General features: G+C 43.7%; 1 protein-coding gene across 1 annotated transcript in view; it reads right to left on the reverse strand.

Moving 5' to 3' along the window:
* Positions 1-6796: 6796 nt before the first annotated feature.
* TGFBR2 (transforming growth factor beta receptor 2) overlaps positions 6797-22443 on the reverse strand; it is a 59068-nt gene continuing 43421 nt past the window's right edge. Inside the window, exons 5-7 of the mRNA XM_057380012.1 lie at positions 19300-19441; positions 11557-11684; positions 6797-8048 (exon numbers count right to left, since the gene is read on the reverse strand). Coding sequence (XP_057235995.1) covers positions 7869-8048; positions 11557-11684; positions 19300-19441 — 450 coding nt within the window. The 3' untranslated portion in view covers positions 6797-7868. The remainder of the gene's footprint in view (positions 8049-11556; positions 11685-19299; positions 19442-22443) is intronic.

A 22443-nucleotide genomic window follows, 5' to 3' on the forward strand; every position in this document is an offset into this window, starting at 1 on the left:
AAGGGAGCTAAAGGTAGAGCAGCCAGCCTTTAACACAGTCTGAGCATTCTCCATGTGCTGGTGGGCAGAGCACGGTGTCTGTACCGGAAACCTGCCTGCAATGCAGGAGAAGTCAGATTGCTGAAGTCAAACCCACTGACCTGAGCAGGGACGGTCCCAAAGTGACCCCAAGCTCCTTGCACAGCCCTGCTCCCCCCTGGCCACAGGAGCCACATCTGGGCTGAGCTGGTGATGTGCTGAGACCCTGCTGCATCTCCTGCTTGCTCTGAGAGATTCTGAGACTGCTTCACATTGAAAAGAAAACCTTATTCTGACAAAATGTTTTCATCTAAAGCTAATAAAAGCAAATTAGACTCTTCCTCAGGTCAGGAATGAATTTTGTCTGGTTGTGTGTCATGGCTAGAGTAAACAGTTTATACTTGGGCAAAGGCTGTGTTTAAGTATGGGCTGGATCCTGTTTGGTTTACTGTGATTAACCTAAACAATTGAGAAATGTTGAAACAAGTTAATTTAAATTCTTTCTTCCATTTCCTATGGCTTTTCTAAGGTTAGGTTGTTAAAGCAACTATTCCAGAAATTATTTAAAGGCAAGAAAATTGTTGTTAACATTCTTACATTGAAATGAAATTATGTTTTTTCTCCCCTTTTTTAAGAAGGCTTACATGTCATTTCCAGATGTACACAAGTTGAACAACCTGCTGCTTAATGGGAGATGKCCTCAGGCTCAAAGCCTGGAGGAGCATTCCACTGTGCCATTCTAARCATTACAAGAAACTCTTGGAATCAYAGAATCAGAGAATAAGCCGAGTGGGAAGGAGCCACCAGGATCGAGTCCAGCTCCTGAAGCTGCACAGAACCATCCCCAAGAGTCACACCATGTGCCTGAGAGTGTTGTTCAAACACTTTTTGAGCTCTGTCAGGCTTGGTGCTGAGACTACTTCCCTGGGGAGGCTGTTCCAGTGCCCAACCACCCTCTGGGTGGAAAACTCTTTCCTGATATTCAATCTCCTGCAAGCTGCTTCTGCAGACTCTTCCTCAGTGTTGAGGTTGAAGTGTCAGTGATGTCATGTCCCRGAAACATTGCTCCTGCTTCTCACACAGGGATTAGATGAGCAAAAAGGGTGGCAGCCAAAGCACATGAGGGAGTCTGAGTAAAATTGTACAGGACTTAACAACTGGAAAATTAGAAGTCTTGGTATGAGATTTATGTCCTGTCTAAACCTTTTAGCTAATTAAAGGTATGGCCTATTTTCTTCTGCCTCCAGAAGCACCAGATGTCTTATGGACAGCAAGTATTTTTGTTGAAGAGAATCAGTAGCTTGACTTTAATTTGACGAAAGGAGGAAACCTTATCTTTCCAGAAATTCAAGTATCAGCAGTTATTATCTTTAACTCTTTTAGTGCCTGTCTTACTGATGGGCTACTCCTGAATTTGCTGTCTGCTAACCCATGTGCTGCAAACTGTAATTCTCCTTGGTGGCAGCACCACATAACTGTTYTGAGCAGATGGGCTTTGTGTTTTCTTTCACTGGATCCKTTCCCTGACAGCCTTTATTTCAGTTTTGTTGGATCAAAGATGAAACACTGTTTTTGTCATTCTAGGCATATGAAAAGCTTTGCTCTCTCAAAAAATAGTATTTTACTTTAAATGATTCTCAGAAGGTCACTGTGAGAATGCACTGAAAGACCCCAGAGCAATATTTTCATCTCAATCTCTAWAGCAAAAACCCGTGGCACTTCTGGGTCTGGAGAAGCATTTATTATATGTTSCCAAACAATGTATTTCCAATTTAATATGAATGCCTTTAAAATCTTATTTTACTGGGTAGTCATAGCATAGGCAGCCTTGCTAAGTGGGTGCAGAGATCCTTTCAGCAGTCACACACAGGAATAAGGAAGTCAGATGAAGCCCAGCCTTACGAGCTGAACGTTTGCAGCCACAGACAGACAGATGTTTATCTGAGGAGAAGTTTGTTCTGGCTTTTGTTTGAGAACTAGAAAGACAGTTTACACCTTCAAGCAAGATCAGGAATTAGATGCAATCAATACCTTCTGTAAAAAAAAAAATTTCTAACCTTAAATAGTCTGAAAGGTTGAATCATGAAGACCCTGGCATATTTTTAACAGAAGGAAATCTATTTCTGGAGCTCTTTGTGTGGCAGGGAAAGTGGAGGGTGTGGGCTTTGTTGAGGTGGAGGGGGAGCTCCGTTTCTGTAGCTCAGCATAGAGTTCTGATAAAGGTCCTGCATCTCAGGTTGGTTTAGTTCATCCAAAATAAAGCACTTCCCGATACCCCCCACACTTCCAGCTGGTGGCTGAAGCACTCTGTAAAAACTGGGACATTTCAGAGGTCCTTCTGCTACACTGGCAAGCAGCTGAACTGTACAACACAGAAATCCCACTGCCAGCAGGGCTGGAAATGTTGTAGGGCTGTTTTAATTCCTGGCTCACCACCTGGATTCATGGGGAGGGGGGTGAGAGTCATGGGGGAGGTTGGAGGGCTTTGTGYAAGTTGCTCATGTGGATTACAAACYGATGGAAGATTCACCCCAAGAAYTGTAAATCTGCCAGGAGCAGATGATGTGTTTGTCCTCTCCTGCAGAAAGATAAGGAAATAACAATGGCCCAGGGAGCCTCACACAACCACTCGTGGGAGCAGAATGATAGGGAGCAGACTGGGCAGAACCCTGATCACCATGTCCATGTTTCCTGTCAGAAACACAGCTGACGTGTTGTTGTCTTGGGCTTTGCTTCCCCTGCATCGCTCCTACCCTAAATGAGCCGAGGGCAGCGTGTCAAACAGGGGCATGCAGTGGGTTTGCTCACTCAGGTGCTGTTTCTGGAGGACAGACCCCTTTTGGGGTAAAGATGAAGCTTGGGGGGTAGAGGGGTGCAGGAGGAAGGGCATGACTCCAACCTCATCTGAAAACTCCCTTCTGGAGGTCGTGCAAGGCTGATCTCAGTTCTCAAACCCCAATATCTGGTGCAGGTCTTGTTCTGAGACACAAACACAGGGGAGTTTTCACGAGACAAAGACCAGCACTGATTCAAACCCGGAGGCAGGAGGGAGGTCACCCTGCAGYCCCTGATGGGCATCTGAAGGTGCTGGGGAAGAGAAGAGGAGTGGCTGGGAGGGACTGCTGGCCAGCTGGGCTTGAAGCCACGGAGGAGTGAACAAAGAGAGCAAGGTGCTTTTGGTTTCTTCTTCCACAGAAAATCCTTGCTGTAGCAAAGGAAAAAGAGAAGAAATGTTTTCAGCTATGAGTGCTTTCTCCTGTGACACAGGAGAGGGAAGAACTGCCAGGGATCTTTGCTCTCCCTGGTTTCACATGGCAACATGATTGCAAAAAAGATATTTCAGCATTCAGGGTTTAATGAAGCCAAACTCGATCAGGAGACAGTTAATTTTTTTAAGAGTTTAGCTACCGAAATGAAACTGTCTGAAGAGATTGTTTTATCGTCATTATAACTGAGCAAATAATTCACAATAGATAATTTATGAGCTGCCTTTTGCCTCTGCCTCTTCATGAAGTGATTAGATGGTGCTCATAGCATTCATTAGTCAAAAATTTTAAATCTATTTCCTGGGCTAGGTCCCCTCACGAGCCTTAAAATTTGGCTGCATTTCAACAAACCACTGAGTGTCTCCAGCTTTCTGCCCATGAGCAAGGCCACTCAGCTTCCAGAGGTCAAAAACAGGTGAGAGCTGCCAGTAGGTCAAGGCATGGAGAGGAAATGGGGTTCAGGCAGGCAGGCTGGGGCACTGTGGGCTCAGGCCAACTGAATTTTGTGAGTTGTGCTGGGAAATGTAACCCAATAGGACACAGGTGCCTGGAAGAAAAAAATAACCAAGCACCAAAATCCTGCAGTGAGGGGCATCACTTACACTGAGCCAGGCTGAGACTCRAATTTTTGCCATCTCCCCCCAGCAAGAGCCTTCTCACACACACACAGTGTGCACCGACTTGCAGGAATGTTTGCCAAATAATAAGCAGCATGAAGGCAGCCAAACTGCATTCAGGAACAGGCAGACAGTCTGGAACAGAATTCACTCCATCTTCTTTGTGGCCAGGGGAAACATTGCCACAGGCAGCATTTTATTAAAAATAAAGCAGGAAAGAAAAAAAGCAAGCAGGAGTGAGAGAAAGAACTAAGGAGTGGGAAATAAATCAATCAATGGAAGCAAAAGAAGCCCTTGGGCCCCAGTACAGCTGGCTTGACAAGAGGACAATATTGCAGGTGCTCTACATGTGGCCGTTTCTTTCCAGGTGCATTCAGAATAACAATGTCTTAATGCTTTTCTATTTCTTTTTGTTTTCTCCACAGGAGCTGGGTCATGATTATTTTTTTCTTTTGTCATTCGTGTCTATTCCAGTAGCAGTTTGCAATATCCTAGAAGAGGATGAAATCTCCACTCTGCTGGAAATGATGTGAACTGGTAACACAGAGTCAGGCTGCACTGGGGAACTTCCCCATCCAGTCCAGACCACTGCATGTCTCAGTAGTAAACCCAAGGACTGCCTTCTGCAAGTCACAGCTGGAGCCTCCTGGCTGTGTACCCTGGTGATAAAATGCTGACCCACAGGCTAATTAAGAACTGCTTAGTAGGATTTAGAATACAATATTTAGGATAAGAAAGGCGGGCAAAAGCCTTAAATGAAAAGAAAAAAAATAAAATTGAAAAGATATAGGAATTTATTTCAAGGATATCATGTACTTCAAGACTAAAAGGTGTGTGGAATTTGCCTGCTACGTTTGTAAAAGGCATTTGCAACACTTGCTTGCTGTGTTGTGCCAAAAGGACTCAGACTTTGAGCCAGCATAAACAAGATGTTGGGGCCTGAAGACCTTGGCCAATACGTGGMCAGTGGTGGGGACTGCTGTGGGGTGGCCACTGCCACCAGCGCACCAGCACACRCTGGGGCCAGCCACAGGGACATTTGGCTTGCCAAGGCTCAGCAGGGCACTGCTGGAAACCACAGAGGTGTGGGCAGTGAGCCCTTGCATCCCTGTTGGGAAGCTGGGAGCTGCTCTGTACTTGGCAGAGGGCAGCTGGCTCAAAGGAAGAGCTGTCACCTGTGGCTGTCTGCCCGAGGGACACCTAAGGCATCTCTTTCCCAAATCCCTCCATTTGCCAGTTCAGACTCCATGTGGCCACTGAGCTTTGCACACCTGGCATTGGCTGTGTGTGTGACACTGCCCAGAGCACCCAGAGAGGCTGTGAAATCATTGCCATGCTGTGCAATCATTAAMATGCTGTGAAATCATTGACAAGCTCAAAATTCCACAAGGTCTTGAGCAACTGGATTGAAGGTGCCTGTTTTGAACGTGACCCTGGAGCAGATGATGAACAAGCACGGGACAGACCCAGATGGCCCTGCCAGGCTCAGTTATTCCGTGATTTTGCTTGACTCATGAACAAAGATGTGGGTGCCTCCACACTTGAAGGTTCCAGAGGAGATATTCAGTGTAGGCAGGTATGAAAATACAATCCGTGAAAAAAATGGTGATGTTTGGAGCATTTCAGATGAGATAGCTGGCACTGGCGGGCTATCTCAACCCCGTGAGATTCAACCCAAGTGACTTTCAAGGCAATTCAAAGAGTTCATTGTAGGAAAAGGCTTCTCCCTATTCTGGATGCTCCAGAGATGAGAGACGAACTTGAGTTGGTGTTATTTTATTTACTTCAATAAACATTTGATTTATACAAAACAAGACAAAACCCCCCTCAAAACAGTTTACAAAGCAGGTTAAGTGTTTGAAATTTTGATATACAAGAGTATATATTGCTCACATTCCTATTTCATACAAGATGTACAGGTGAAMTATTCCTTAAAAGAATAAAAATTTTCCTTTACATGTAGTGTTAGAAAACCCCATAAAAATGTCAGTATTGTCAGGAACTACTGATCACCATTCCTTGACCTTCTGTGTGGATGGAGGAAGARAAATGGGCCGTGACCTTCTACCTGCCTGGATGGACTCCCCAACCACATCTCYTACCTCTGCCTATGGCCCTGTGAATTTACAGCATTCCACCCCTACAGAATTGCCACATTACCCTCTGAATTCCACTGTAGATGTGGGGGGTTTGCCCCGCTCTGTTTAAATATTTCTGAGCAGTTTGGTTAAAATGCAAAAAAAAAAAAAAAAAAAAAAAAAAAAAAAAGCAGTTACAAAACCATCTCAAAGAAAGTATTTGCCATCATAAATCTTAACTCCTATTTGAATAAGCATGATTCCTATTGACTTGCATGGCAACATCTTTGAGAGAAATATCAATGTTTATCTGTCAAATGTGTTTAATAAATCACACCAGATACATCTGTCCAGGACTGGTTTGTRCTGGCTGAATTTCTAACTTGCAAGGCCTGCTGATGTGCCATGAGGAACAGAAAAGTGGATAAATCATTGTAAAACACCTAAAGACAAAAGTTTTAGCACTTATTAAACACATTGCTGTCATGTACACAGGCCCAATGTGACGTCAACTGTCTTAAGCATTTTTGGAACTGAAAGAATGTAAGCAATGTCTGAGGGATCCTTTAGAAAAGGTCTTTGTTTTTTTGCTGTTTTTTTTTTTTTTCTTTTTTTCCCTGTGAATTGCTGACTTGCTGAGGCAGCCCTAAATGCAAGCAATGCTGAGGTCAGGATATGCCATTAACCTATTGCTATGGAGCTTTCCCTCACCTTCAAGGTCTTTTTGCAAAAATAAAGGCACCAGCTGTTGTCTCTTACTTTAGAAGGCATGGAACAGCATCAGACCATGGTTTGTGTAGCAATTAGACACRCTGCACAGGGAAAAAAAAAAGTTTATTCTTACAGCAACACAATCAAGGTAAAAGAAAGGAAAAAATATAGTACTGTCCACACTCAGAATGTACAGCAAATATAAAACATCTGCTTGGATTGTTGCTGGCCCTGTCCTGTTCTGTATGGTTTGAGGGATGGGAGGAGGGGAAAACTCATCCTGCTGATGTTTTGCAACTTGTTTGCAAGCAGCATGAATTCAAAGCAATAAACAGACAACATTAATGAACTCCATAACAAAAAACACATGTGGGAAGGACCAAACCTCCTCATGCCTGTTCTGGGACATTTGGAGGACTCTGGGGTTAAGATGAGAGGGAAAAGGCATTCCWTGAGCCTCTCACAAATGTGCTGCAGACAGGACCATGTAAGCACAACTGCAGAGTCAAATTGGCCTGCCTGCTGTGAGACTGCTCCTGCAACTGTGARCAGCAGGATCGCAGCCAGGTGGTCACCACACATGCTTTGAAAATCACCTTCTTATTGCATATTRTTCCTATTTTTTGGCAGAACGCTTAGTGCACAATTGCTGGTGTGGTGCTATACCAGTCTCCCCAGGCTCCCTCCCCAAGGGGTGGAATATCTAATACACTGGTAATTTCCTGGAAGCACTTTTTTTAATAACTTTTTTTTTCCCCTGGACATGGCTGTTTATAGATATATAGATAGAGATATATATATATATATATACATACACACTCATTTTATAGATATATATGTATATATATATAAAAATAGCAATTTCATAGTTATATACAGGCATTAATAAAGTGCATAATGTTATTGGCTATTTTCAAATCTCATTTCCTGAGGAAGGGCTACCATTCATAGCTCCTCCTACGACATGGTGCYGGCTGCCAATGCTAGGGTACGACAGCTACTCCCCCAGCTTCGAATTCCCAGAATACATCTCCCTGCCCAGAGCTGGAGCCTAAAGGGAGTAGTGACAGCCTCAGTCCTCCAGGAAGCAAGTCAAGGCACTGATCAAGACTTCTCCCTTTGCCAAGGTGAACACGTGTAGGAGCGACTTCCCTCCGTTCGGAGCCCTCGGGCACGCGCTACTTGGCGGTGGTGACGGAGCCGTCTTCGGGAATCTTCTCCTCGGAGCAGCTCCTTCCCGAGAGSCGGTCGTGGTGCTTGAGCTCGCTGAAGCGCTCGGCCACGCACTGCGCCGTCAGCCGCGCCTCGGGGTCGTGGTCCCAGCACTCGATCAGGGTCTCACACACCATCTGGATGCCCTGCAGGGACACAGAGAGAGCAGCGTGAGCCTCTCTGAGAGCTGCTTCAGTGCCCTCAGAAATTTGGGGGTTATTTCAWGTGTGTCCAGGAGGTTCTTTATAGGCTCTGCTATTTCTGTCATGGGGACAGAGTTTTCTTTTTGTTTTTACAGAAATCCTTCTACAATATTTTCAGCACTTTAGTTGGTACTGTAATTTCTGGGCATGTGTTCTGATATGTGAAAACAAGAACAATGATGCTCTGGACTAGTGCTACAGAATCAAATAGAGTTTATTTGTTTATTTGTTTAAATATGATCAGAATTCTTGGAAAACATGACTTCCTGCTCAACCCATGCYTTGTGTGCCTGAATTCTGTTTGGGCTTTTGAAACAAAATTCTGATTTCCAGCAACATCAGGCTGCATGTTAGCTCTTTATGAATTCCTTGTGGACTATCTAAATCTATGTGCAAATATGGGCCACAGTCCCACAAACACTTAAACACGTCACTCACACTTGTAACCGTTTAACCTTCATTTCAATTCTGATGCGAATGTTTACAGGAGCAAAAAAGCAGYTGCATCTCTGTAATGCATTTTATAAACATGAGGTATTTGCCAGGAWACTGTGTTTTGCTTTATGACACTAAAAGCCCATTAAGTAGGATTTATCTTAAACTTATTTAAAAAGATARCATTTCACAACACTGCATTAATTGCATAATTTACCTAATTGGTGATGTTGACTGATGTCAATGCTAATAGCAGAATGTTACTGTCTGTATACAAATAACATTAGTTTTCTGCTGGCATTGAAATTACAAGCAGTAAATTAAATTAAATATTAAACATTAACTTGAAATCAATAGTGCAACAAATCTCATTAAGGGGGGTGTGGGGGTAATTGTAATATGTAAATCCATTCCAGAATTTTATCACGATGAATAATGAGTTCATTACAAAAACACAACTGCAGAGGAAGGAAATGAATATGGAAGAGCCATTACAGTAAGAACAACTTCTATGGAGTTCAAAGCAGATCCTCAGCTGCTGCAAACTGTCACAGCCCTGCGGAAACTGATGCATCACTGCATTTGAGATAGCACAATGTGAAACACTGAAGGGATTCAGGCGAAGGGAATTAAATCCACCTTCATTAAATGTTCTCTGAGTGTGTTATCAGGCATCCATTTCATGCCTTAGACTCTTAGCTGAATGCTGYTGGAGCCAGCTGTGCCCATTCTGGTGGCACACAAGCACACGTGTGTGGCTCTCCCAGTTGATGGGATGCCTTATGCTGGGGACAGATTGAGGTGTGGGTTTTATACAGAGAAGAGATCTCTGAAGTCAAATGCAGGACACCTAGGTCCAAATCCATGATCATTTTACTTGGTGTATAAACCCAGAGGTGATGAAATCCACAGTGAGTCCTACAGCTCTACCCCAGTACTTCAACCATGCAGCTCTCCCCACACTCAGCCTCGCTGTCAAGGGCTTTTAGTGCTGGTGGTATCAGATATCCAGATGTCCCTCAAAATTCAGCTTTCCTCCCTTGTTAAAAGCCCCTMCTCAATAACCCCACTCTTCACAATTGAGTACATAAGGAGTATGTAGTTTTCCTGAAGTCCAGGAAGGGCTGCACTCAGCCACAATTATTGGGTGGCAGGTGTTCTTGGCTGGAGAGATGATTCATTTTGGCCTCTCACTCCGTCTTTTTTAAGTGGATGTCAGACTGGCTTTAACTTCCCAAATAGAATGAAAAAGGGGGTGTTACATTGCTCTTGATGGAAATAGAGGAGGATCTTGGTTGCCTTGGATTTTAAAAATGTTTATGATACTTTTATTTTGTAAAGACCACTTCAGTAAAGACCACTCAGCATATTTCATTGGGAAGTGGAACGACCAAACCTCACTTCTCTGATATGATTCACATTTTATCTCTACTGGTAAAACTACTGGGAGCAAAGGTGAAGAAATCCATGCCTTTGGCTTGTTTCCATTCAGTTTTATCTACTAAAAAATCTACTATTGCTTAAGAAGTACAGACATGGTGCTCATGAATGGAGAAAGCTGACAAAGTGCTTTGTGATATGCAAGGGAAATGGGACTGCTAATGCACAACCTGAATAAAACCAGACTCGCTTGGTGAAGACTAATTCCATATTTCCTTAATCCTGTCAACAGCTGAGATACAACTGTGACTGGTCTTCAAGATAAAGGACTGAGATTTGCTTTCTCTGCCGAGGAGGCTGTAGCAGGATGCTTTTCCTGGAATGGGGTAGAACAACTCAAACAGCACCCTATTTGCAAAGCCACCAGTGGTGAATGGAGAAGGGGGTCAYGCKGCTTTTGGTGTTGAATAATGCTGAAACCAGCATGCCTCAAAGTTAAATACCCTGGTAGCAAGGTGAAGATGTGGCAGACCTGGGAAACCACCCAACAAAGGAATAAACAAGTGATATTAACAACTTATCCTGCTGCTGGGCTGACAGAGCTGGCCTGGAGACATTTGACCAACAGTCAATCATTTTATCCTGTGAAAGCCCAGTCCCAGTTTTTAACGACAGATTTTTCCAACATACCCCTTCTCAGAGTTTGTGTAGAGGTTCCTCCCCATGAGGAGTCACATGCCTCATGTTACCCCTATGCCTCAAGGCTACTCCTCGAAGTGAAAGAGATTTGCCTGTGGCTGTTGACATGGGTGGGGGACATCAATCTCTACTTAATAATTSGTTTTGCTACCTTTAGTACAGTTGCTTTAATATGATTTCTTCAATATTGCACCACAGTGCACTCTATACTCGTAGTTATAGCTCCTGTGCCGGTAGTACATAATTCTGATTAAGTTATTTTTGTCTATTCATTATCATAATAAATAATTGATATTAATATATCTGGTTTTCCATCCTGAATTGTGTGGGACAAAGCTGTATAATGTATAATGTATAATATATAATGGTTCAATTACACTTATATAATCCTTAAAACATAAATCTGGGGCTAAGACCAGATCCAGCCACACCAAGACTGAGAAGGAGTTTAGACTGCAAGGGAATCCTTTCTGTACCTCAYGACTCAACRTGAGGGCTTCTCTAATAAATTTTGTCTGAAACTCCCATTCTGCCCACAACAGGGGCCCATGTGTGAAGTTGTTTTCTTTGCCCTTTCAGAGCCTACACAGAGTGTGCTTTAAGGGCCTAATTATACTGTGGCTCTCTGGATGATTGTAAGATCCCAGGCTTCCAATGTTTCTGTTTTGATGGCTTTTAGATCACACTGGTGTGCAGCATGAATTCCAGGGATTTGGGGCAGGCACGGTGCAGGGAACTGTGGTGTCTGAACAGTGTCAGCACCAGAGTGTGACAGCAGCTCTGTGTGACAGAGCTCCACTCCACGCAAAGAGAGGTCCAGCCTGTTGGGCAGGGCTCTGGGCTCAGGCTCAGGCTCAGGCTCAGGCTCAGGCAGCAGCTCAATGCACAGTGCTGCAGGACAGTGCAGCTCCCAGGCGCTCACATGGGCTGCTCTTACCTGGTGGTTGAGCCAGGAGCTGGGGATCTCGGGCCGCCCTCTGTCTCTTAGCACATTGTCCTTCATGCTTTCCACACAAGGGTGTTCTCGCACTTTGGAGCCGAACGGGGGCTCGTACTCTTTCACTTCTGCAGAGAGAAGAAGCAAACACAGGGTATTTAACTGGGCTGTGCTGGTGCCAAGAGTGAAGGGAGCTGGSTGTTCTCTGAGGAGTAGGAGCTGCTGATTAGCTGCTCACTGCCACTGTTCTGCTTGACCAGCTCCAAACAAAGCAAAGCCAGTTGGCATTTTCAAAAATGTTTCAAATGTGTTTCTCCCACACACTCCCTCCCTCCCCTTTTGTTTCCTAGCCAACAAAACAATTCTCATTTAAACCCTTTAGTACATAATAATATTAGCAACAGTCCAAGAAGCAGAGCAATCTATGGAGGTTTGTGAGCCCTTCAATCTCTGCTGAGGTAAAACATGAAGAGAGCTGGTCACCCTTAGCTCTCCTGGAGTCCACACACACTTACTAGGTGAAATATAAACTGAAATCTGTCTAGGTCATGATAGATGTGACTGTGTAGATTGCTACTATGAAACAGTTGCTAGAAAAAGACAAAGATTCAGTTAAGGAGCAATGCCGGAAGCTGCCATACTGCCCTTGTTTATTCCTGAGCTGCATTCTTTTGTAAAAAGTAGTAGTCTGCTCTTATTTTAGACTCCCTTCCCAAAATGGATCAGTTTTGGCCTGTGATACAGGGGCACAGCTTTCTGAAGGAGCTGCTGCCACTCTAGTTTTTGTTTGCATGTTACGTATTTTCTTTGCTTTTCTTTGGAGAGAGAAAGGAAGAGGCAGACATATGGGACCTTTGGAGAAAACTCAAGAAATGTCTGAGAGCGGAAATATTATAGTAGATGCTGACACAGTGTAGAAAATGCTGTGGTTTCTTTGGGAACAGATGGAGACTTTACTCACAGGCCTAATGACTTGCTGGTATCAGATAAAGATTTATGAAGTTGGCTTGTTCTGCTGCCTCTTATTTCTTTCTAGGAATTAATTGAGGGCAAGAAAAACTRAAGTGTAATCTACAAAGCAGTCTGGAGAATGCAGGCAAGTGCCCAGATGATGTGTGAAGAGAGACGACTGAGCGGAGAGAAAAAACTCCGTTGCATAATGTCACAACCAAGTTCAACTGCAGGGTCCAGTGTTGCTCACTCCTCTCAAGGGGTAAAAAAAAAGCTTTGAGAAAGGTGATAATGATTAAAGGCCCAGAAGAAATGGGAAGAAACTCTAAAAATTGGCTTTGTTTACTTTGGAGAGAAAGGTAAGGATGGGGTCATACGATACACTACTGAAAATAACCAATGATCAAGGTAACACAGTTCAGATTCCTCTATCGTGTGTCATCATGAAAACAAGGTAGTACTGCAGGTAACTAACTTTGGACTTTTCTCCAAAACCTTGAAGATAGGCTGTAGATCTCATTCCTAAGTGATGGCCATGAGATGAAGACTTTATTAAGCTAAAGCTTAAAAAGAATAGCCAAGTTACAATAACAAACTTTTTGGAAGAGATATCAAACCTTGTGCTTCAAATGTCCAGTGTTTAGAGATTCAGCTGCAAACAACTGTGCAGTACAGCAGATCACCCCATAGATGCCTCCTGCAGAACTCTCCTTCCTTCTCCCTAGCCATCTGGTGCTGGCCACTGGAGAATGGAGCTGGAGAATGGCTATAGTCCAGAAATAAAACTCCTGTCTTCCAAGACCCAAGGGCCAAATTCGGCTTCACTTCCTTTCCTGTACAAGAAGGCATACCAGTTTCACTCACATTAATCTGAGTTTGAGGTTACTCAGCCAAAGTAAATTCACAAGACTTTAGCCCTAGAAATGAATTGGGAAATTGCCATCTTGCTAGTCAGACATGCAGCGGATGCACACTGATTATATTACACATACCTATACTTTCAAAGCTAACAAAAATATTGAAGTTTGTTGGCAAAATTTTAACTGCATGACCTAGATGGCCATTTCCTGCACCATCTCCTTCAGTCATGGTTTGGTCATGGCAGTGGCCATGGACACCAGCCAAGGCTCTGAGATGCTGCAGTGTGAGGAGTCAGTCTGAATGTCCAGCAGAGGGAAGCTGGTGCTGTGGGGCTGACCTGTTGTTCCCTTTCACAGATTTGATTTGAAGGTTGCTCAGATTCAGGTGGGAATTGATAGGTTCATAATATATTTTCCCTGTTTGAGAAACTGGYTATATGTTACACACATTCGTCTTCCAAATACAAAGATTAAATAGGTTTTTCACGTTTGGATTTTTTGTTGTTACTTTGTTACTTTGTTTATGGTAAAAAAAGAGAAATCAAGGCCAGATGCCAATTCACTGTAAGGACTTTCTACTAATACAGTTGTGCCTTCCCTCTGTTTGAAAAGCATTTTCTTGCTATTTATCATCATGCTTCTCTTTCCCTTGGAAAGAAAAAAAATAAAGCCCACTAAATCCTCAAGCAGTAAGTCATCCTAATCCTGTGGAATTTCAGGTGTCAGACACATTTTGCAGTAATAGCTGGTGCTATTCATGGATCATGTTTACGTGCTACAGCAGATGTAACARAAGTCAATTTGAGGCAGGTTAAGATGTTTGTGTCTAGCTGCTTTTGTGTGGCTGTACACAGATGCTGATTCTATTTCTCATGCCTTCTATGTTTCTTTTGATTGGTTTTAGACCACTTGGGCACTAAAAATGACAGCTGGATGAAGTACCATAAATATGTCAGGAGCCACCAACTACAGCACCTTGAGCATTCAATAATKGCAGACTTCCTTCAGCTTTAACCTCCATCATTTAATCTTTGTGTTTGAGAGCTGACTTGCACTACTAACTGCTGTACCTCTAGTTTTGTTTGACATTGGCCTGCCTGTAGTTCTCAGAAAGGCTGGGATTGGATTTTTAGCCTCAAACAGAGACATTACTGAAARTCTATTTGTTGTGTGTGATGAAAGCTTGGAAAATTTGGCTCAGTTGTGGTCTTTCTACTTCAAGCTTTTCGCAGCGAAATTTTCTTTGGGTCAGAAGAGCATACCCGCAAACCCTGTTGACACTCCCTCACATGATCTGACTTAGTGATTTCTGTGGGACAACTTCTCATGCTGGATGATGAAGTTCCATTTGCAGAATCAAAGCAGGAGTGAGGTGAAAGGCTGGCAGAAGTCAACTGTGAGGCAYAGTCCACAGAGGTGAACATGTACTTGGGAACTTCTAGAACCCTTTGAAATGCCTCTGTATAGAATTCACAAGGGGGCAAAAGGGATAAATCAGTTGATGGTAGAGTTACTCTGAYAGCTCATGCAAACACAGATAGTGTCCTTCAGACAGTGTCTTTCTCCATGCTAGAGGAGTTCCAGTGGTGAATCTGCTAGCTTGCACTAGCTGCACAAAAGGAAAATAATGCCCAAATCAGAGGCCCAAAAGCTGTTTCATGGCCAAGTTTAAGGAGCTGTCAAATGCTCACTTCATRAATTTGCCCAGGTTTGCCTGTTGATGAGAAAGGTGCACTGGGATGGGTGAACTCAGTGTGCAGTTTCCTCCCACAGACATCTCTTCAATGACCTCACAGACTATGATCAAGGACAGAGGCWCCCTTCTAAAGGTTTGGGAGTGCATGAGCCCTGCATCAGTGCAGGCTTAGAGGTTGCTCACTGCAGCCGATGCACACTGAATCCCGAGGTGGGAAAGCAGCAAACACCAGTGCTAGACACAGGGTGTGGTGCAGTGATCTTACCCACTGCCACACGGGCTGGCTGAAGGACAGCACTTGCCACCTTACATGGAGCACTGTGGGGACACTCGGAGAATCGCTGGGATGTAGGTGCCTGCCATGGGATGACGCTGAWCCTTGTGAATCCCCCAGCCAGGGTTATATGCCACTACAAGCCAGTGCAGTGCAGGCATGCCCTACTGGGCTCCSAGAAGGAGAAATTTCACTGAGTCCCCAGCTGCAGCCAGCCCAGCRCCCACTGCACAGGCAGAGCCMTGCTSTACAGGCCACCTGATCACTCCCTGCTGCCAGAAACGTCACTGCTCCACGTCAGCGTGATGGAAGCCAAACATTTCATGAGGTACAAGATGCACAAATGTTTAGTTGCCAAACTGCGGCTCTTGGCCGACTCTTTCCGAGTAAGCATAAGATTAATCCTGATTTTATTCACATGAAACACAGCTTTGGTAAAGCAAGGCCGGCATTTTAAACAAAGCCCTGCTATTGCAGTGAACCCAGCCAGCTCTTCAGGCAGTGCAACACTGCACGAGCAACAGCACCATTTTCTGAGGGGTTTCTCTTCTCCCTCTTCACCAAACCCATGTATCCAGAAGTTCCCTTTCCTCTCCTTCTCCCCTGCCACCCCCAACAGTCCCTCACCCACAGCAGTTGTGATACAAACCAGATGGTTTTCTTTTCTTTCTAGGAGGCTGTCAGAGAAATTACACTTGTCTCAGTCACCAAAGCTGTGTCACTCTGAAAGCAAGTGGTTGAGATGAAAATTATATTTCTTGCAACGTGCAGCATCTGGTGCACAGCTGTTGCGCTGAATGAAATACCAAGTTAACAGCAGCGTGGAACAGTTGAAGTTCTCCCCAAAGTAGTATTGCTGAGTTTCTAAATATGCCTCTTAAATTATACTCTGGTGAAAAATCAGTCAACCTCGATCTTTGCCTCTGTCTCCCTTTCCCTCGTGCCCCATTTCTGCTTCTCCATATTTAGCACAACAAAGTAATAACGAACAGCGTGGCCTTTCTCAAAAGCTGATTCCCACCTGCTTATTTACTACAGCAGCCTCTCAGTGTGGATTGTGCTGCTGGGTATTTTTGTTTAAATGTCTGCTGACTGAAGAGGCCCGGCATAGCGTGGAGGCTGCATTTGACAAAGCTGCTGTAGTGAAAGGGCTGCCTGCGTCACCTCCCACACTCACCCAACACCTGCACGCTGACAAATGAATCCCGAGAGCTCCCTTTGAGAAAGAAATAACTCACTGTGCCTCTACCTGGCTGAATGGCAATTAGCCCCCCTTTCTCACAAGGAATGTATGCTGATATGCTTCCCTCCCTAAATAAAGTTGCTAATGCTGCTGCCTCGGCTCAGACTCCCACTCCTGCCCTCTAAACTGCCCGGAGCTGACACCACAGCCAAGCCTGCCCTGCAAAGACAGAACTGGGATCTTTCAGGCTCCTTTGAAAAGGCTGTCTGCAATCAGGTCAGCCTACTCTGGCTTATAAGCAAAGACATTTCTCTCATTGCCAAGCAGTCTAGGAGTAAAAGAGGGGTTTGCGTGAGCAGAGGCAGCTCCTTGGGAAGGCTGCGAGGAGAGGAGGGAGTCTCACAAGTGACAGATGGAGAAAGAAAGCAGAGGGGGAGCTGTAGTCATGAATCACTGTAAGGGTATTTCACCAGCTGGCTGCAAAGATAACCAGACTGCACGAACGGGGGAAAATCTAAGAAGGAAATGAGAGTAATGGTGCAATGCTGCTGCARCTCAGTACCAGTGACAAGTCAAGGGATCAACACCCTGGGAGTTGTATTTAACTGCTTTGGACAGAGATGCTAAGTACAAGTTCCAACCCCTACAGATCTGCCCCAGTGCTCCTAGGATTTTGCTGAGGACCTAACCCCAGGAAAGATGACTGAAACAGGGAAACAAAATTCAGGAAATGTGTTTCTGGAGATGAGAATGACTGAGGGATGAAATGAATAGGGAAGATCAGGATGTGGGTGGGGGTTAAGCATCACTTGAAAGGGGATGCTGGGCCAGAGAAATATTTCCCTTTACCGAAATGACTTCTTCTCAAGGTTATAATAGGTCAATCTCTTCTAGYTAAACATGCTAGTGATTTTCCTTCCTTATGAAACTCCCTTTATATCCTCTTTTAGCAGTCGCCTTCTGAAAACAGCAGCAATAGGGTTTGCTTTTGCTGCAATCTTCATTTTGCCCTACTCAGCAAATATGAACAGGAAGGGACTCAGGCATCACCAAAGATAAAAATATTTATACTAATCAGGTGAGTTCCTAAATGCAAGAAACAGGGCAAAGTTCCTTTTTCTCAGGTTTTAAATCTCCTCAGCCACATTTACAAAGTGCTAATGAAAGGCTGAGGCTGTGCCAATGCACTTAGAAACAGGCATGACCATGACTGTTAAATATGAATAGGTTTGCCTTGGGATATGTCAGACTGAGGTTCAGTTCCTGAAGCACCAAATGTTTTACCCTTAAATGTTTGACTAGAAAAGAGTTTGGTGGTTTAGTCCATGTTTTTATGCTAGCACTTTCTGCACAYGTACTCGCTTTGTAGCTTTCCCGGCAGGGTGCAAACAGGGGCAAACCTGTTGCCCACAATAGAGCCCACCCAGCAAGACCAAATGCTGGTCAGACGTAGCAGGAGCCTGAGATGGAGGCAATTCCTCCCTCCTGCACGCAGACATCGGGGTGCAGCCACACAGTCACTGTGCAGAGTGGCTTCAGAGACTTCCCTTTTGGTGTCCCACAGATGCTGGTAGAGAAACAAGGAGCAGCTACGCCCATCTTCCCCTGGGACATTGGTTTCCCTCCTGTACACTGTGTTCCTCATAGCACAGCGCTCTAGCTTGCAGGACTGTCCTGTCTCTGTGTCTATGGCAGCCCTTCAAGGTGGAACTGTGCCAAGCCCAATGAAAGGGAGCCTCTGTGGTTTTGGAAGAAGGGTAACAAATCAAATCACAGCTGTATATCTACTGTAATATCCACATTAGTGTTACCTTTTACAGCCCTGCTCCTTAGACAGCCTGTGTGAGCCCTGAACGATGCAGCAATGCTTTTTAGAATGACTGTTAAGACAATTCCAGCAGATTGAAGAATTTTACACATAACTTGGTTTTATTTTAGTTCCTGAAGTAAGGGGAAAACTTGAAACGTTGCAATTGTATTGCAGATATCCCAACAGCAACTTTGCTGATTTCTAGCACATACCAGTTTTGCACACTGGGAATTCTGGGTCAGCTTTAGACAACGCAGAAATGGAGATTTTTGTTTCAGAAGAAACTCTGAATATGAACAAGCATAGCAGCTTTTCCTGGAGCTGTTCTGATAGTTGGTTTCAATAATTTGTATTTTGTTACTACACTTTATACAGCAAACATCCCTTGATTTCTCATATGGATATCTTGCAAAATCACAAAGCATGATGTGCAGCAGCTGGTGACTTTGGGAAAACAGGAAACTTCCCATATCACTATGRTGCCTCTAACTGAAATTATCAATTAGTAAATGTGACACTTAACTGGCCCTTATTAGGTTTGAGAATTAACATTCCATGAAAATAAATGGGAAGCAGTTATCACTTTTTGGGCTTAATATTTCAAATTGACTTCTGTTTCCAATTATCTTCTGCRAGATCAACCAGACTGAGTCAATCCATGGCTACCCAACATTTCATAGGAAAAACAGACTCTAATGATGTTTAAAAGGGATCTACCTAACAGCAAATTTATCCTTACATCAATTGAGGATGAATTTAGTTGTGCACTCAGTTGCTTGGCTGTCAAGCCTGCTCATGCACACATGCATCTCATAYTATTGAAGGATTGCTAATTTACAGCATCCAGATACACTAGAAAACATGGTGATAGTTAACAAGAAACACCCTCTCCCCAGGCAACCACGAGAGCATGTGTGTCTCAACAGACAACCCTCTACTTTTGGAGAGAAGAAAACAGATGGCACTTACCTCCGACAGCGTTACAGCGAGATGTCATTTCCCAGAGGACCAAAGCCATGGAATACACATCTGTTTGTTTGAAGGACTCCATGTTCTCCAGGTTCATCCTGGACTCCAAAACCTCAGGGGCCATGTATCTTGCTGTGCCAACCTACAGGAGAAGAGATTGGGGAGAGCTCATGAGCTGAAATTGCAATTCATGTTTTGGATTCCACTGTGATTTAACTCCAGCTTTCACAGAAACAGTGCCATTTGACATGTATCCAAAAATTCAGGCTACACTTGGCACAGGCTGTGTTTTCTGCTGCCAGGGGAATCTGGCATTGTCCCGACTACCAACTTACTTGCACCTCTCTTGGTGAGGAAAAAGAAATAGCCCTTTTTAGTTCCTTAAGCAAATAATTTTGACACTGACAAATTTTCTCACTCTTTGGCTTTTCAAAGATAAACTCTGCCCTTTGGGCCTGAARCAATTGCTGCTGACCAAGTGTCTTTCAGATGAGCAAGAAACRCATTGTATTATTTTGCACAGCATATTACAGTGTTAGCTGTTTCTTTTCATGGTAGGCTTAAAAGGAAAGTAAATGCAGGCTTGGGAGAAGAAAGCAAACACACAATTACTGAATACAGAATCACACATTTGATTCAAAACCAAAAATCTGCCCCTTTGGAAAAAACRTTCTCATAAACCTTATTCCTACTGAGCAATTTTCAGCAATGACTTTAGCAGCTCTGCTGAGATTTAGATTATGATTTTGCATTACAGAAGGTGAAGTTTAAAAGCCTGCTTTTATCACAAGAAAGGATTTAAGGAAGAGTTTTTAGATCACTCAACAACTGCTCTCAAATGTGAAACTCTTGACAGGGTAGATATGAAAACATATCCCCCTTGAAAAACTGTGAAAAAAGTTTTTCATCAGGCAAAGACAGCTTCAAGCTGAAGACTGGTTAATCACAGAGATGAAGAAACACAAGTGGTTGGTGCAGTAGGATATATGATTTAAACAAGCTGTTTACACTACAGCAATCACTCCAGAGCCCAGAGACAAGCAGGGCTGCAAAAGACCATTTCAGTTACTGGGTCTGCAGTTGCAGACGGCCACAGAGTAAATGTACGGTCTTGAGGGAGCCCTATGACATCCGTTTTATAAGCTTCTGTAAACATGTCTTATCACCTCAGGCTCAGGGCAAATGGGAAGATGTTCCACAAAAAGTGGAAAGAATCATAAGAAGATGCAAAGATCAAGAACATAGCTTTGTCATAGGACCTTGAAACAGTAAAAATCCTGTGTCAAAAATATTCGAATGGTTGTAGGATCAAAGCCTTTATAAACAGAGGACAAGAACAAAGATCACTGTGAGCAGTYTCAAAGTTAAGTTCCCTGCTACATTGACACTGATTAATTTAAGGCCAAGCATGTGAATAGCAGTTACACACTGAAGAGGTACTTGAGACTGTCACCGAGGTGAGCACCAACTCCCTTCCCTACACAAGATGTACATGCRGAAACTCTGAAACAGAGGTTGTTGCTACCCACCATTAACTCCTCAGCACATAATTCTTTCCCAAGTAGATCCYATCCAAAGTTTGAGAATGTTACCTGTACACATGACCCACCCCTGCAAACCTTGCTGATTTTAACAAGAATTAATGACACCTAAATACAGATCCTTGACATTGCCACAAAGTGCTGTTCTGGTCTGGARTTTCATATTCTCTTTACAGAAATGGAAATGATTCTGCAGCTTTGCTGGACAATGGAGGATGAAGCCCTGTATCTAAAATGCACAGAGGAAAATGCAGAGAAAAATGAACATGACTTGAAGAGTGCTATCAAACCAATCCTATATCCATCCTGCTTGGAATTCATCCGGTGTTCTATTCTGCTTACGTCCTTTTATCTGCATTTAAATTATTAGGTCTTTAGGTCAAAGACACTTTTCCTGTATCTTGAAAACATGTGACTCCTGAGTCTCAAAGAGAGGTACCTGACCTCTGGCAATTCAGAGTTGGTTGCCCCTCTAGGGTCTGGATATGCTTTTTCTTTGCAAAYACCAGTCTTCTTTCAGTTCCTGATTTTCCAAAACTTCTAGCGAGGGACCATCTTTCTTCCTGCACTGCATTATCATTTTTYGTGACATGTGAATCTTTTTGTATCGGAGATCTGACACTTCTTTCAAGATGCTGAGAGATGTTTTATGCCCTGAGGTATATCAGTCAGAGAGGCAGTAGATAGTTCTCTTTATCTGATGTGGGAAACCATCTATTACAGGGGTGCTGATGCTGCTGAGGTACAGAATTGCTGGCCTTGCAGGCACCCATCACTCCTTTGAACACAGTGGGAGGAAGGTCCAGATTTATACGGACACATTAAATAATGTCTGTAGACAATAACCACCACGGACTGTCATACTCAAAAGACTGTAAAATGGAGAAAAACACGGTTTCCAGCCTAAGGCCCTTCACTAAGGGTATTGTAGTCAAAAATGGGTATATTTGCATGATATGGAAGGTAGTTGGGTAGAYTGGAAAGAAGATGGCTTTGTAATCCCAACAACTTCAATATTAGTGTCTAAGGATGACCATAAAAAGAGCTAAATACTTGCACTCTTATTTGTTTATTAGAAAGCTAGAGGTTTCCTTGAATTAAAAATTGGGTCAGCTCTATTACACATRTTATAAAACTGAATCTCCTGGTGGGAAGGGTTTGAGTCAAAGGATAAATTTTAGATGTGATGTGTAAGGCAAATTCTGGTGCAAAACATCTGTAAAAAGAGCTACAGCACTGAAGTCAGCATTTGGGGAATTTAAGTGGATTGCTCTTGTTGCCCAAGAAAGAACAAGRCAGAGGCTGAAGTGGAGTCAATCCACACCACCATAATCCTTGTCACAYAGAAGAATGACACCAGCTGGGTCACCCCCAAACAGATTCACTGAAGCTAAACAAAGCAGAACAGTGGGCATCAACACCAATGCCCAAAGACATCAACTCCAAAGCCATAACCTATTCTGGACAGCCCTGTACTTTGTCACCAGTGCTGATGTGGACTGTGGATGTGACAGTATCAACACTGTCCTCCTGCTTCCAAGTGACTCTGAGCAAWKCCACAGAAATCAGCTTCAATAAGGRTCAGCTTTAAGCAAAGCATCTG

Source organism: Malurus melanocephalus, unplaced genomic scaffold (genome assembly GCF_030028575.1).
Source record: "Malurus melanocephalus ecotype Western Australia unplaced genomic scaffold, MMel_1.1 scaffold_432, whole genome shotgun sequence".
Classification (NCBI taxonomy): Eukaryota; Metazoa; Chordata; class Aves; order Passeriformes; family Maluridae; genus Malurus; species Malurus melanocephalus.